Source organism: Scomber scombrus, chromosome 9, assembly GCF_963691925.1.
Source record: "Scomber scombrus chromosome 9, fScoSco1.1, whole genome shotgun sequence".
In the NCBI taxonomy this organism is placed as follows: domain Eukaryota; kingdom Metazoa; phylum Chordata; class Actinopteri; order Scombriformes; family Scombridae; genus Scomber; species Scomber scombrus.
Window position 1 is genome coordinate 25,722,786 of NC_084978.1, and position 15,128 is coordinate 25,737,913.

Genomic DNA, 15,128 nt, shown 5'->3' on the forward strand with positions numbered 1-15,128 from the left:
ACTCTTGCTACCACTTCAGCCGATATTGTTGTTCTTGAAGGTGGATAATAGTAATTATTAATTCTGCTAGCTTTAGCTGTTAAAGACCATTAGAAGTGATGGAGCTGTGTCAAAAGGATAAAACCTCTTTTTTTGTCACTTATTTTACTTGTAATTGTAGTGCCCCCATTGGTTTACTGTATTCTTGCATTTAATAGAAGCACTTTGATTGGAGGACAACTTTTCAAATCGGACTGGCCAAATAAATATATAGTATTGGATTCTAGTAAAACATTTCAAAACATTTGACTAACTCCTCAAACCGTTCAAATTATGCAAAAAAATTGAGATAAGAGTGATGAAAGAGCAGGGTGTCTGGTGCAGAAAGTATGTGCACCTGAACATTTTCATAAGACAGAGTCTAAGAGGAGGGTGTTATTTTTAAATGCTGGTGTTGGCCATACTCAAGGCCAAGATCAAATGACGAGAATGCTCTTAACAATACTCTAGTGCACCAAACTCATGTTCAAAACCAAGAATCTAATAATGCTGGACAGAAAAGTTAAATTGTATATGAAAGATAAAACTTGTCCTTCTATTCATTTTTGACTGTGGTTCCTGAATTGTTGTTCACTCAGTAGATAAATGGCACTGTTGAATGGTTTCTTTTCAGTTTTTGGGCTCTAGCTTTCTGAAACTGGCTTCAGTGAGGACCAATGGCATGAGCTGCTCCTTTAAAAGCAGCCACTGGTGAAACGTGGGGAGAGAAAGTTCACCTAAATGAAGCATCTGAAGCATCCTAAATACAAGTACACAGCATCCCAGATAAAAATATACATCACCTTAAATGCTGTCAATGGAAACTATCTCCTCACTTAACTTTAGGAAAGAGTGTATTCGCCAACACACTCTAAACAGTTTAAACTAACATCATTCATGAAACATTTGAAAGCACAATTCATTCATTCTTTCAGCTGCTGTGTTTGAAGTATTGCAATAACATACAATAACCTTTGCAGTTTGCTGATGTATCTCTAACACAGCATTATTTATTACTTAATTAATGTGCTACATACTGTGTAATACTTAATGAATGCTGCTTTGGTTTACTGTTGCTATAAAGGTTTTGGCAGGCAGTTTTTTAAAAATATGTTTCTTTTTGTCACCAAATCTCATGTTCATTGATGTGTTTTTAATAATTCTGGATAACAATGGGAGTCTACGGCACAGTGGACTACAATATATCAGATTTTGGATGACGCAAAATACGTACTATGCTATACTCATAAAACTAGGGCGAGGTAAGAGTTGATTTAGCTCTGCACGTGAGATTTGCTGACAAAAAGAAAAATATAGAAAATGGCCAACCAAATCCTTTAAGAGTGTTCTCTTTATATAAAAATTATTTTCTGTTCACTGGAGCTTTTGGCAGTCCTGGCTCAACATAGCACAAATTCTACCCAACTAATTGTACCTTAGTTCCATTCAACCCAGATTAACCCAACAGAGTGTAAAACTGGTTTCAGTGTGTAAGAGTATGAGTCAGTTTCCCCTAATCTGAGAAGCTGGTTTACGGTCAGTATGACCAACAGATATATTGCAGGAGAAGAAAAGAGGATGTAGGGGGGAGTGCAATGTATAGAGAGGAAACAGGGACAAGGATGATTAGCATATCACAGGAAGCTGATTATGCAAGGAAACCAAAACTGAAACATTCAAAGAAGGGAAGAAGTAGAAGAAAGAAGGAGACGCGGTTCAATGTGTCAGACGGCAACCAAAATGTATAAAACAACTCATTGAATTTTTATTTGCTCTCAGTTAAATTATTTCAACCAATATATCCAAAGAATAGTCAAAAAAATGAGCAGAAATCAAAAGACAACCACTATACTGTATATTGCCATCGAATATAACAACTCAAATAATTAATTATTGTATCAAACAATCTCAAATATCCAGAATTCATTGGTTCTAATAAGACAATGACAGTACTTTTGTGTAAATTCAAAACATTATGCACTTTGCTTAAATATTACGGTAATAATCTTGGTTTCTTAAAGCTCACAAAGAAGAATGTGGTCTGGTTCAGCTGGAGTCCGGCTTTTAATGCAGTGAAGCCCCCCTTTTAGGCTGACTGGTCCTGGTCTCGATTCCAGTGTGACAGGTTCAAAACATCAGTCCTTTAATAGGGTTGTACTGCCATGAGAAATGACCATCTACTCACCCATCCATCCATCCATCCATTCACTCATCCATCCATCTATGAACAGAGGGACAGAATGAAAGCAAACACACTTCTGTGGGTGTTAACAGAAATTGTAGGGTACAAATCACTGTCATGTATAGATCTATGCATACGTTATGGAAGCTGTACAGAGATTATTGTAACAAACAAACATTAAAAACAAAGCTTGGTAAAAAAAAATTCCCACTGAACTTCTAAAATGTTGAAACTCTTTAAATAAAACAAAACAAAATAAATAATAATAATAAAAACAAATCTGAATGTTTTTGGAGGGACACCTCCTTTTTTCCCTTTATCAGTTTTCATCATTACTTCATGGCCGGACAGAAAACAAATATACTGTATCAACATAAGACGTTTATTCTCCTCCATATTAAAAGAGGTTGCGACAAATGATTGTGTCATTTATTCTTTTATCTATGTTTCTTTGATTATTTTTTTTATCTAAATGGGTGGTCATGCAAATAGAAAAAGCCAAGTCCTTTATGCCTTTAGCTTGGTGGTAAAGGTTAGATAGTTCACCTTTTGACGAGTTGAGTTGCTGTACCAGCCGGACACTGTTTACTGGGGTTACAAGGTGATGAGCTGGCTGGTTTCCAGTTTCCGGCTCCATTTTCCATCCTCCTAGCTAGCTCATGACATAACAAGCCTTTCAGTCAACAAGTTTTCCATTTACACCAGCTAACTGTGCTTTATCAGTTATTAAGGCTAGCAGTTTTAGCCATTGCTTTGCGTATCACTTCGCTGGAATCCATTGTTTAGGTCAACCATTTCAGCTTTGATGGACAAACCAGGTAGCTAGCAGTAGAGTGGTATTTCAAGAGGTTGGCCTGTTGTTTTAAGGTGGAATGGTATTCCAAAATCATTGCTTGAACCTAGTTGACAGGTAGATCGATAGATTCTGAGAATTCAGCTTGGTAGATGATCAACTGGCTTTCCAAGAATACGCTACTTCTGTTTTACGGTAGACCAATATTTCCAAGTAGGTAAGTAGCTGACAAATCAACTGGTTTTCCAGGTACTCAGCTGGTGTGCAGGCAGACTAGGATTTTTTGTGCTCCAAGGTTCAACTTGGTAGCATGAGTCCGGTATCCTGGACCTTTTCATCGACTCTTCCAGTTCATTAAATCAACATGACCTGTCTACAACCTCTCTGCACTGGTCAAGTGAGTATGACCAGTCAGTGACTCGTCTACCTGTATAACCAGGACACATGTTGTAAAAATCCTTTCCAGTGGTCATGGCTACACATCTTACATAACAATTCATATCAGTCTGTACTTAGTTGGTAGGTGCAAAACCAGTGTACAATCAGTTTTATAATCTGAATCTATTTGTCTGTAAGCAGTCTTCAGCCAGTAAACCCAACCACCGTGAATCCAAGCCTTATGTAGTCTTTAAGATGTCTTCTGTTCACAACGTGGGATGAAGTGGCCCAAAATCAATCTTACCTGAACACCAGTCTGAGTCTGTATGCAGTTCAAAAACTCAATGAAAACCAGTCGACCAACCAGTCTACCTCATGTCCAAAGCCAGTGAAAAGCAGTCTGTAAAATGGTCTGTAATCCAGCACCAGTTGAGCAGTCCTTTTACCAGATGTCAGAGCTTAGTTCTCTGCTGGTGAGTGGTACGAAGGTGCTGTTCATGTGGACGTCTGGCTTCTTCCCAAGTGTACTGCTCTGAGGCACCTAGGAAAAACACAACACAGAATGATTAGCAGTAATCTCCCCCACAACGCAACTATTAGAAAGAAGCAACAGCTTAAAACAGAAAAGCAGGTGCTGTATTTTACAGTATACCATACTATTGCATGCCAATGGTGATCCATGTCTCCTATATGACAACTATACTATATATATCTATTTCCCAGTCTGTCAGTATTACTAAACTATTTAAGGTTGGATGATATGGAGATTATTTTCTGTCTACATTTATTTTATCCAAACAGACCTCTTCTTTCCCAGTCAACTGCTTTGAACCCCTGGGGAGAAAAGAGGGGTTTTATTTTCAATGTGGTTAAACTCTCAGTACATGCACACACACAACAGCACGGACATTTAAGAAAAGGATACACTGTGTACATGTTCGATGCAAGAGTCTAACTGGAAACTGCAAAAGAAAAAAGTGGCACCGCCTTTCCCCCCACCTGTCCATTCAGCAGTGTCATAGGGATGTTGCAATAGACGTGGCGCCCCCCAGGGCCTAGAGTTGAGAACTGCACGGTGGAGGGAGGTGGAAGGGGAGGCGACAGGGAGGAGGGCTGTTGGGGAAGCTGGAACTCGTAGCTGCGGCAGAAATGCCTCATTTGGCTTGCTGTAGCCGTGTGACCTCCTCCCAGTGGCAAGGTCATCTGGTTGTAGTCGGGGATCTCTGTCGCCAAGGCAACCTGTGATTAAAAAAAACAAGATAACTTTTTGTCAACTTTTGTCACCAAAAGCATCATCCAAATGGCAATTAAATTTACCTTGTGGCGAGATGGTTTTGCCAAGTACTGTTTCCAAGTTCAAGAATAAACATTCTCAGCTCTTAAGGCAACATGGGCAAAAGGTTTGTAAAGTGATCAGAAAGATGGAAATGAACAATTTAATGACAACTATTCAAACCGTTTAATGAGAAAGATCATGATTTATGTATGAGAGCTCCAGAACAGATACTACATGGATCTTTCAGTCACAAATATTTCAAGTTCCTAATGTGGTCTTTGTGAAGAGATTTTTAGAAAACCTGAAATACTCCACTTTGCACTTGGTTAAAATAAATGAAGCTGGGACCAAAAAACAAGACAAAAAATGTCCACCATTGGGCCTTGGCAGATAAAATAATGAAACTAGCCGCTGGCAGGAAACAAACTCCACAATCCAATTAGTATCACTGAAATGCATTTTTTCAAAGACAAGAGGCCTGAGTAACTACATAACTTTGAGGTTGTACACGTGCATCTGCTGACCTGATGATGTCCGTGGCGACTCTCACTAGGGGGCGCCAGGGAGGCGGAGGTGGTTGTCATGGCAATGGTGGAGACGGTGGTCTGCAGGTCACCAAAGAGGCCCTGTTCACCAGAGTCCATCACCTGTTACCATGGAGACACAATTACATTGCAATCACCTGAGTAAGAGTTCATTGTTAATTTGTAATTAATTGTGAAATATTTAACTTCAAATGCAGCAGTTTCTTTATGTCCTATGTCACCTATCATAGCAGTACAGCTTATATTATATGTATGGATAATGTTCAAATGATACAGTTGAGAATGATACGACTGAAACCTATGTTGCTTTCTTAGTTGTTAAGTTAGTGACTATAAGGTTTACTTTCATTTGCTTTGAACCTTTTAGCTAAAGGTCACTTTGTTGCATTTATGTATTTGGTTCATTTAAGTTGACACTGTCCAATTCCAAGTGAACTAGGCCAGGTAAACATCACATGGGACTCAGGCTGTCCATTAAATGTCATCCACCAAGGTTGTAATGTTTGGTGGTGGTGAGGGGTCAAAACACACCTGATTATCATTCAGTGTAAAGTATGTTGCTCTACATGATGGATGGCTTGCATTCTTTAGCATTCTTGTGTAATCTTTCAAGAAGTTCGGCAGCCTGTTCCTTCGCCCATAAATTGCAGAGGCACTTCACCTCTTCTTAGCTTCATTGTGTTAAACTAGGCTTTATCGGATCGCAAGGTCTATTCACTTTGACTGATACTTGTAATGGCGCTGTTCTCAGTCTGTATGATTAAACAAACTAAAGGAGTTCATGTCATAAAGTTTGATTGAGCTACTCTACACATAAAAACTATAAACATGCTTCAATTGTAATCTTTTACTGTAGAAAAATCACATATCGTTGTGTTTATAAGCACCATAATAAAAGCAATGGTGCAGTACATGAACTCCCAGAATGCTGTATATTTACACTTTTCAAATATCACTGTCCATGATAACTATTATGATTGTAATGTACTAAAATACATTACAATGATACTATCCTCTTCTACAAGATTGACGATGATTATTCTGAAGTACCATTAAGTAAACCTCTCTTTGCTTATCAGGGCATCCACCTCCTGAGGCGTTAACACATGGTAAATATGGAACAATTTTTAGCCTCTGTGATTCAAATTTTCATACATTTCTTGTAATTAGTAGGCATTTCAAATGCCATCTGTTTGTTGTGAAGATCCACTCCCCAGGGGAGCATAAGTACATATGCAAACTCATTTTTGTTGTAGGCCCCTGAAGATGCCATGGAGATAATGTCTTTCTGTGGTTACACCTGTAGCTGATACAGTGTAGTGTTTTTTTTTACTGAAGTGCTTACAAGCATTGCTGCCTTTATTAGCCATGTTGTACACAATAGAGTACATCAGTAGAGGGTGGTGGTATTAGTGTGCCAGTGTGTACATGATTTTAAAATGCAGTAAAGTAAATGGAAAGCAGTATACCTGGCGTCTTGACAATGTCTCTCTGCGTTTAGCGGGCATCTCATAGACCACCTGTTTCCAAAACTTAGAGGACAGCTCATTGCTCTTAGGACCCCTCCATTTGATGATGGATAAAACCTGAAGAAAAGAGATGTTTAGTGTCCAATTGCATGTTTGATGACACACTTTCAGTATTGCCTCTTCTTCCCTCCCTCTCTCTCCATTCATCTGTCTCTCTGGATACCTTGATCGTATGTTTAAGTGCTTCCACCTCTTGGTAGTTGATTACACTCTTCAGGTCTGCACACTCTATCATGATCACCTGGGGACACAAAGGTAGAGATGTCTAAGAGGGAAGGTATATTGCAATCTGTAAGCAGAACAAGTTCCCAGAATCTTCATATAATAATGGATCGAAGCCAGAAAAGCTCTCAAGTTAATGACACATGCTGGCTAATCTCTCAGACTGTTTTATTTCTTGTTTTTGTCTTGATTCATACCTTGATCTCCCCAGTAACCAGCATGGAGTGGAGGCGAGTCTCTATCTGGAAGATGCTCCACCCTCTTTTGGCGACAAACTCTGGAGTCAAAACAATGATCAAACGCCTGCTCTGCTCCACGCTTCGAGCCAAGTCCTCAATGTAGGCTGGGAGAGAGAGACATGGGGGCAAAGTGAAAGATAAAAAGAACAGAAGCAGAGTTAGAGATAGAAGTAATTCAGAATAATGAGAAAAACAAAATTTGGTTAGTGTTTCAACTTTTGTGGTTAACTTGTTGGAAGATAGAAGAAACACTTGCAACCAGAATCTAAAGTGAAAGTGTTCCTGTTATTGTCAATGCTGTTTTTGATGAAAAGCTCATCAATGCTAATTTTCAAAGACCCCTTTCCTTTACTGTTTACACTCTTAAAAGTTCCACTTAAAGAATGTATAATACATGAAATTGTTTTATGGAAAGAGATGAAAAGTTCAACATTAATCTCATGTCTGTGTGTTGAGTACAGAGATGGAAACCAGACTTTGTTAGCCTAGCTTAGCATCAAATAGGCTAACTAACATCTCATAAGCTCGCTAATTACCACCCTTTGTCTTGTTTGTAAAATGTACTCATTAATAGAAATGTAAAAATATATTTTGTGGTTGTAGATAGTTATGTACTATAACTATATCTTGGTGAATAGCAGGTAGATCCAGTGACAGCTGAGCTTTCTGTAGTCTTGTCATGAAAAACTGTTATGTTTAAAAAGCACCTTAGCTTCCCCTAATCACAAATTGGCTTTTTTTACACTTCTGATAAAGTATGGTTTAAATACCCAACTTACTTTGTATAAATAAGAAACTTAAGGGTTGATTGCCGATTTGTTTTTTAAACTTTGTACAAAGCTAGGCTGGCTGTTGCCCTCTGCTTCCTGTTTTAATGCTACATGCTAAGCTAAACAAAACACATCCTGACTTCAGTTCTGTAGTTAATGCACAGACATGATGACTGATATCAATCATTTCATTTCGCTTTGGGATAAAAAGCTGAGAGGCATATTCTTCAAAATATTGAACTATTCCTTTAAAATTAGCTCAGTCCAAAAAAATACTGTATACTATATACTATATTAAAAGAAATTAAAATATCTTTTTAAAAAAACAAAGTAAAAACAACAACATTTCTAGGTAGAATATATGAGTTTTGGTTGGGACATTGACCTAAAAGGCACTTATGATGCTTTTTGTGATTTCCTGTCACTTATACACTGTTGTAATGTCTATGTTAAATATGGTCAAACTTTCCTTAAAGATACAGTAGCTAAAACAAATGTTTTTTGACAGACTGAACTGAGTGACTGTATAAGGGGTAGAAGTGTAAGAAAATGATGCTAGAAGAGCCCCAGAATATAAAAATATAGGCATAAAAATGTTCATAACATGTCCCTTTTAATAAAGTTAATTAGACAGCTTTGGTAACCATTTTTTTCAACTTTGGACCAAGCCAGACAAGCTTTTACCTTCCTTCTTCTAGACTTAATGCTAAACTAGACTAGTCACCTTCTTAAAAGTTGTATCAATCTTCTTATCTCACTTGCTGAAAGAAAGTGAATAAGCAAAATTACCAAAATAGTAAATTATTTAATAGTGTAAATAGTACATAGTCTCTCAAAAAAAAGAAGAACATATAAGAAAAAGATGTTTTATTTAAAGAATAATAACAGGTAAAGGTAGAACAGCTTCAAAAAGGAAGAAGCAGTAAAAAATGTAATCCAACATTAAGGAGATCCTCCCCATAATAGTATCTGCCTTCCCCTTGCTGGCTGCATCCTTCAAGACATTTTGTTCATAAATGACTGGAATGACTGACAGGAGTATGCAGCAGAGTGACAGAAATGCTTGTGCAAGATATTTGGCTCTGACACAGCGCAGTGAAGTCAGCCCTTAAATGGGGATCAGAGTTGTGCTGATACACCACCATCAGCTCTTACTAATAACTTCAAGGGGTGAACGAGCAGGTGATGAAATGTGAAAAGTGAGCAAACCTGAGATGGAGTTCGCTCGCCACGTTTGTTGGATTGCGTGTCACTGAAATCGCTCATTATTTCTCAAATTTGTAGTTACTGGGAATGTCTGAAGAGTGTGCGTTCTGTAAACAACAGGCTCCCCCTCTCTCTGTACATCCGTCTCCTCCACCATCTCCTCACTCGCTAACTAAATTAATGACACACACTCTCCAGCAACACATTGCAATTTCACGCTCAATTTGAGGGGCACAAATAGTACAGAACATCCCCAAAAAATGCGAGTCTCTTTCTTTCTCTTCTCTGGTTTCCATCTCTCCCTCTCATGTTTTTCTTCGCTTTACACTTAACCTCTCCTCCTCTCCTTTGCCCTCCTATTCCTCTCTATTTTTGAGGATTATGTAAATCAATTAATGAAATAATGCAAACCAATGACCCCGTCCCGGCCTCTCCTCTGTTCCCGTTGTTTATTTCTCGCTCTCTTGTTCATTTCGGAGGGCTAATGGAGTGGATAATTGGATGGTGTATTTTAGGTTGCATCGCTGTGTTGCTCTGTCAACAGCTTTGGTAAGCAAAGAAAAGGGACCTCTCTGTGCCTGTGTAATTCACTCAGTCAATGTATTTTCCACAGTATGCAACCTTTAGTTCGTGTGCATGTTATATATGTCACCATGTACACTGGACATTCGTTTTTAAGATGTTTTCAGGGCACAGAGAAGAAGCCTCATATGACTTTATTACTCGTGCTGTGCGTGTTAATCTTGAGTGTGAGTTTGGGAGAGGCATAATTCTGGCTAAGGGCAGACTGTGCCGAGCATGCTGATTCATTATTAACCATATGTAAGTACATTTATTTATGTATTTTAGAAGCAAATGCTAAATCATGCAAAAAACATTTGTTTTCACTTTCTGGCTGCATTATAAACTTATTTTAGTGACCACATTTATTTTAAGGAAGTTTTTAGGACAAGGAGAAATGTGCTTTTGGTAGCAAAATGCTAATAGTCCAGGGATAATGGTTCAATACTTTATTTAATCCATTAGTTTGACAGTACATTTGAATTAACCCCGGACCTCACAGACCACTGAATGGATTTTACAATCTTTTAAAGCATTAAGGAGGTATGTAATGTTTTATTACACTTTCAGTCCCATTGAAGCCTTGTAAATAGAAAAAGACCATCAAAGTAAACACAGACTGTTTTGTAGTCCATGTGTAAGCAATACAAAATGCATATTGTTGCAATAAATGGTTGAAACCTTGACACGAGTGCCCTAATGAAAGAGCACAAGTGGCAAATGGATGAAAAATGTGCAACTGAGTGGGTTTTGACAAAACCGCAGAAAATAATCTGGCTTAATCAGACTCTTAATCGTCTGTCTTTTTTTGGTTTTAAAAGTTATGGCTAGTGATGCCCTGCCAATCAAACCATGTGTACAGTGCTTCGGTTTCATTTCCTCTTGATGCGGTAAGAGTTTCTGAGGTTGAGGCTACTTCCTGTTGTTTTTAGCGCCACAGTAACCATGAATACTCATCTTGTTCTTTCTGTTTATCTCAAACAATCTCAAAGCACAACATGCATCACAACCTTTACGGCAGTGGTCCCCAACCCTGCTCCTGGAGAGCTACTGCCCTGCATGTTTCAGGTATCTCCCCACTCTAACACACCTGAATCTTATTATTAGCTCGTTATCAAGCAGCTGAACCTTGTCAAGGGCTTGATAACGAGTTAATTGTGAGGTAGAGAAATTCACATCTCCAGACACTGCTTCTGCATCAAGCAAGACATAACCGAGAGATGAGAAATGATGGATGTGTTTCTGTGTGTGTGTGTGTGTGTGTGTGTGTGTGTGTGTGTGTGTGTGTGTGTGTGTGTGTGTGAGTGTGCGAAAAGAATACTGACAAATCTGTATATTACATTCGATTTTTTTTCCAATACTCTTTTTATTGTATGCATCTACATTGCCCTGCACACTAACATTTTTCATTATGAAACAATCTCATAGTGTTCAGTGTACACATTGAGAGTTTAACCATTTGTGATTGCCAACCGTAGGCGTCAGCTGCGATACATTAATCCACATGCTGTCACTGTCCAGTGGAAACAATATATCCTTAAACTGTCAACCAATGAACTGAAGGGAACAGCCATGTTTTTTAGCCTGACCAGGAAGGATGGCTTGTCAGACTAGAGACATGTAATCATTCACCCAATTTTACAGAACACATGAAAATCACCAACAGTGGAATTACATAGTTACTGTAGCAACCGAAAACACTATTTACTTTCGGTGAAACTTATATTTTTAGGATTGGTTGAACGAGGATAGTTAGATGGATGGTGTGTGCCTATATGTGTTTAGCAGTAAGAGTTATGTTATCCCCTCTTTCAGTGCGTGTCAGTAATAGAATATGTGCGTGCGTGTGTGTGTGTGTGTGTGCATGCACGAGGTCAGAGCATTGACAGATTGAGCAATAAAAGTCGTATTTCCCCTTCCAGTTGGACAGAGAGTGACATACAACCCCGGAAATGATGACAAACGATGAGTGTGGGAATGTGTAGATGTGAAAGTGTGGTCTAGACAGTGAAGAAGATTACACAGACTGTTTATACGCATGTCTGATTGTTGGTTACTAAAGTGAGAACACCGACTCGTGAGAAACAGTGTCTGAGGTTGTATTGGCGTGTCTGTGGTTTAAGTGTATGCTAGTACATCGGAAAGTAGACAGTTTTTTGTGCTTGTTGTGCTTTGTGTGTCATGATGAAGATCCTCACACGTTCTTATGTAATCTGACAGAGTGATGAATTCAGGGTATTGGGGGCTACAGTGAGAGCAAGAAGCAGAGTGAGTGTGTGTGTGTGTGTGTGTGTGTGTGTGTGTGTGTGTGTGTGTGTGTGTGTGTGTGTGTGTTCGTGTTTGTGAGGAGAGGATAGATAGATGGATACTTACTACTGCTGGGTATGAGATCTCTGTCTGGTAGAAACAGCTTGTATCCGTAATGTTTCTCCAAAACGTCCGGCAAGATCTCCAGAGCAAAAGTTTCCTCGTCGCTGCTCGGCCTGCCACATAAAAAAGTAACAAATATGACCCCAGATTCAAAATAAAATGAGTCGATTACATGAGTACCTGGTGTTCATTAAGCAAGAGTTACTTATAACTGGCTTTCACTGTGACTGAGCTGCAGGAAGTAATGAGCCAGTGTGGTTTGCTTTGTTTATGTTAGTTTTGGAAGAATAGATTAACATTTAGGTAGACTCTGACTTTATTTCTGAGAGTGAAATGAAGATATCAATACAAGTTCTGGATTTTCACAGTAAGGCTGAATTCACACGATATCAGGCACCTATAGATTTGAATGGGGGTAGTATTTAGGCTGCGGGGGTGGGAGCTGCAGAGATTCTGCAGCAGCCTGTGGTGAGACAGTTGAACCATCAACTTTTGTAAAAACACTTGATGAATCAATAGTTTAGCAGGATAGCTTTCCTCCTCGCTGCCAGATTTTTTGCTAAGCAAACCAAACCATGTCATGATTTTAGCTTGGTACCAAGCACACAGATGTGAAACTGGTATCAAACTTTTCATCTCACTCTTCGATGAAAGGTTTGATACTTTACTGATCTAGTCAGGTGAATAGCTGCAAGTGGTTTTTAGAGGTTTAATTGATGAGTTTTAAATGTCCATCACAAATAATCAAAGTTAGAAGCTCTCTCTTTGTGCTGCTAACACTGACAGTTGCTTGTTTAAGAAAACGGTGTTATTAGCATGAAAGAAAGCGCTGTTGAATACATATACAATACATGTGCACAGAAGTAGCTGACCTGCCCAAACAGTCCAGTTCCACTTTAGTATAAGACAGATACGCATCATACTCCTTATTATCTGTGGAGAAAGAGATAGCAGGAGACGGGGAGAGAGTGGCAATGCAACAAATGGAGAATAAGTTAGCGAAAAATAGCATTAGCATTAGCATTATCCCGGTTAACCATAGACTGTAAATGCAACGTGTTAACCAAGCTAGCAGCCAGCTTTAGAGTCAGCTCAACTCTCATTTAAATATTGTCAAGACAAAATCCAAGATAGCTACGGTCAAAATGCAAACTAGAGGCTTCAAAGTGGGAGTCCACTAACCAATGGGTGATGTTACAGTGCCTACGTCATCGTGTTTTACAGTCTATAGTTGAGACTAAAGGGAATCAGAAACACTTGGGAATGCTCTGCTAAAGAAACCAGACCTTTATTTTAAAAAAATCAATGCTTTCAATAGATTTGTTGTATATACCACGTGTGGTTTTCACTGCTTTGCTAACATATTTCTTTAGTATGTTACTCATGGCCTTCTTTGTTTCATTCATTGTAGTAACTGGTGTGTAGTAGAAGTACTGCATTTCAAATCCTATTGAAGTAAGTAAGTAAGTAGGCTACAGAGGTATTACCAATGTACCTGTTTCATTGAAAATCAGACTGTGACCACATTAAACAGTAATAAAGTACATTATTAATACTGATGAATCAGTGCATAAGCAGCATTTTATTGTAATTATTTCAGGACTTGATAAGAGTCATGAGATACATCTGAGGGACGTCTGCAAGGATTGTTTGTTTAGGAGGGAAATTTAGATTTATTTTCCAGAACTTTTCTCTAATCATTATTTTGTGAAAAATTGGAGTTTTACCTTTTTGGGTTTTATTTTGAAACAACATTTAGAAGGGTTAACAACTCATGGATAGTGACTACCATCACAGTGAGGATGCATGCTGCTGTCCATGCTGCACTGTGTGTTGGTTAGACAGTGCCCTCACACCCCTCATGTCAAAACACACCTCATATGCCTCCACCTACTCTTTTCTTGTATTTTTAAAAATGCTGGGAGGGAGACTTCTAGCAGAACTTGAGGGCATAGTGACTCTTTTAAGGTTTAGATTGTGTGTGTGTCTATGTGTATTGCTTTGCAGTTACACCCATCATTAAGTTGATGACTGTCATACTGTCACCAGGCTAATCACCTCGGTTGCCATGATAACTAAACTGGTGTGTACAGGCGACTATAACCACAATCCATGTCTGAAAACTATTGAGTGTAGCAACAAGTTGGACATTTTGTAGAAACCTCTTCAACTTTCCCTCACTCTTTTCATGGTGGACAGATAGCCATCACTAATGTCATGAACACCGTCTCTGCTTTCTCGCTTTGACAAGTCAAGAAAAGGGTCTACTGTATGTACAGTTTGCGGATATGAGTTTCCATTCTTATGTAAGCTTCCTGTCTTGAGGTAAAACTGAGAGTATATAAAAAGAAAGCTCACCATCTTCAGTTTCATCACTCCCAAAGTGCCTCCTGTAGCAGAGCATGATCTCCAGGTTGTAGCATTTATAAAGTGCTGTTAGGACTCCCAGCAGCAGCAATATGACCCCCAGACCGCCAGCCAACTCCAGGCGATACATATCTACAGTCAGAGAGATACAGCAAGGGGAGGAGAAAATAAATTGATGAGGTTTATATCCAATTGATGGGGAAGTAAAACACAATTATTGACATATTTTCCACAAGTCAGTTTGTAACTGCTGTTGAATCTCGGTTTTGTTCGTGTCGATTTTCTTGTTTTCTTCGCTTTTCTTTGCTCACGTCTGAGTGTACAAAGCCAATCTACAACAATTGGACTTCAGGAATTACAAAAGGAAAACTTAAATGACCTTCAAATTGGCACATTTATCTCAATCGATGAGTGAGACTGAAACTCCCTGGCTTGCGCAAACACACATCTGCACACAAGTAAACAGAGCTGATGTTTGAAGATATTGGCTTTTTCAGTTGATGTGGGGGTTATTTTTGGATGAATTGCAGGTACATTTAGAGGCTTTGTTAACAGTCTGCCTAACACACCTGCCAATATACCACACTGAACTGAACACGACTGCATGAATGAGGCACACACACACACACACACACACTCCAGACGTGTGAGACGTGTTAACATGACTTGTGT

The 15,128-nt window shown here is 38.8% G+C and overlaps 1 protein-coding gene across 1 annotated transcript in view; it reads right to left on the minus strand.

Moving 5' to 3' along the window:
* Positions 1–3,823: 3,823 nt before the first annotated feature.
* Positions 3,824–15,128, minus strand: part of il1rapl2 (interleukin 1 receptor accessory protein-like 2) — a 346,643-nt gene continuing 335,338 nt past the window's right edge. The window contains exons 9-18 of the mRNA XM_062425656.1: positions 14,448–14,588; positions 12,962–13,022; positions 12,093–12,202; positions 7,141–7,286; positions 6,885–6,962; positions 6,662–6,778; positions 5,172–5,294; positions 4,371–4,610; positions 4,175–4,205; positions 3,824–3,912 (exon numbers count right to left, since the gene is read on the minus strand). Coding sequence (XP_062281640.1) covers positions 3,824–3,912; positions 4,175–4,205; positions 4,371–4,610; positions 5,172–5,294; positions 6,662–6,778; positions 6,885–6,962; positions 7,141–7,286; positions 12,093–12,202; positions 12,962–13,022; positions 14,448–14,588 — 1,136 coding nt within the window. The remainder of the gene's footprint in view (positions 3,913–4,174; positions 4,206–4,370; positions 4,611–5,171; positions 5,295–6,661; positions 6,779–6,884; positions 6,963–7,140; positions 7,287–12,092; positions 12,203–12,961; positions 13,023–14,447; positions 14,589–15,128) is intronic.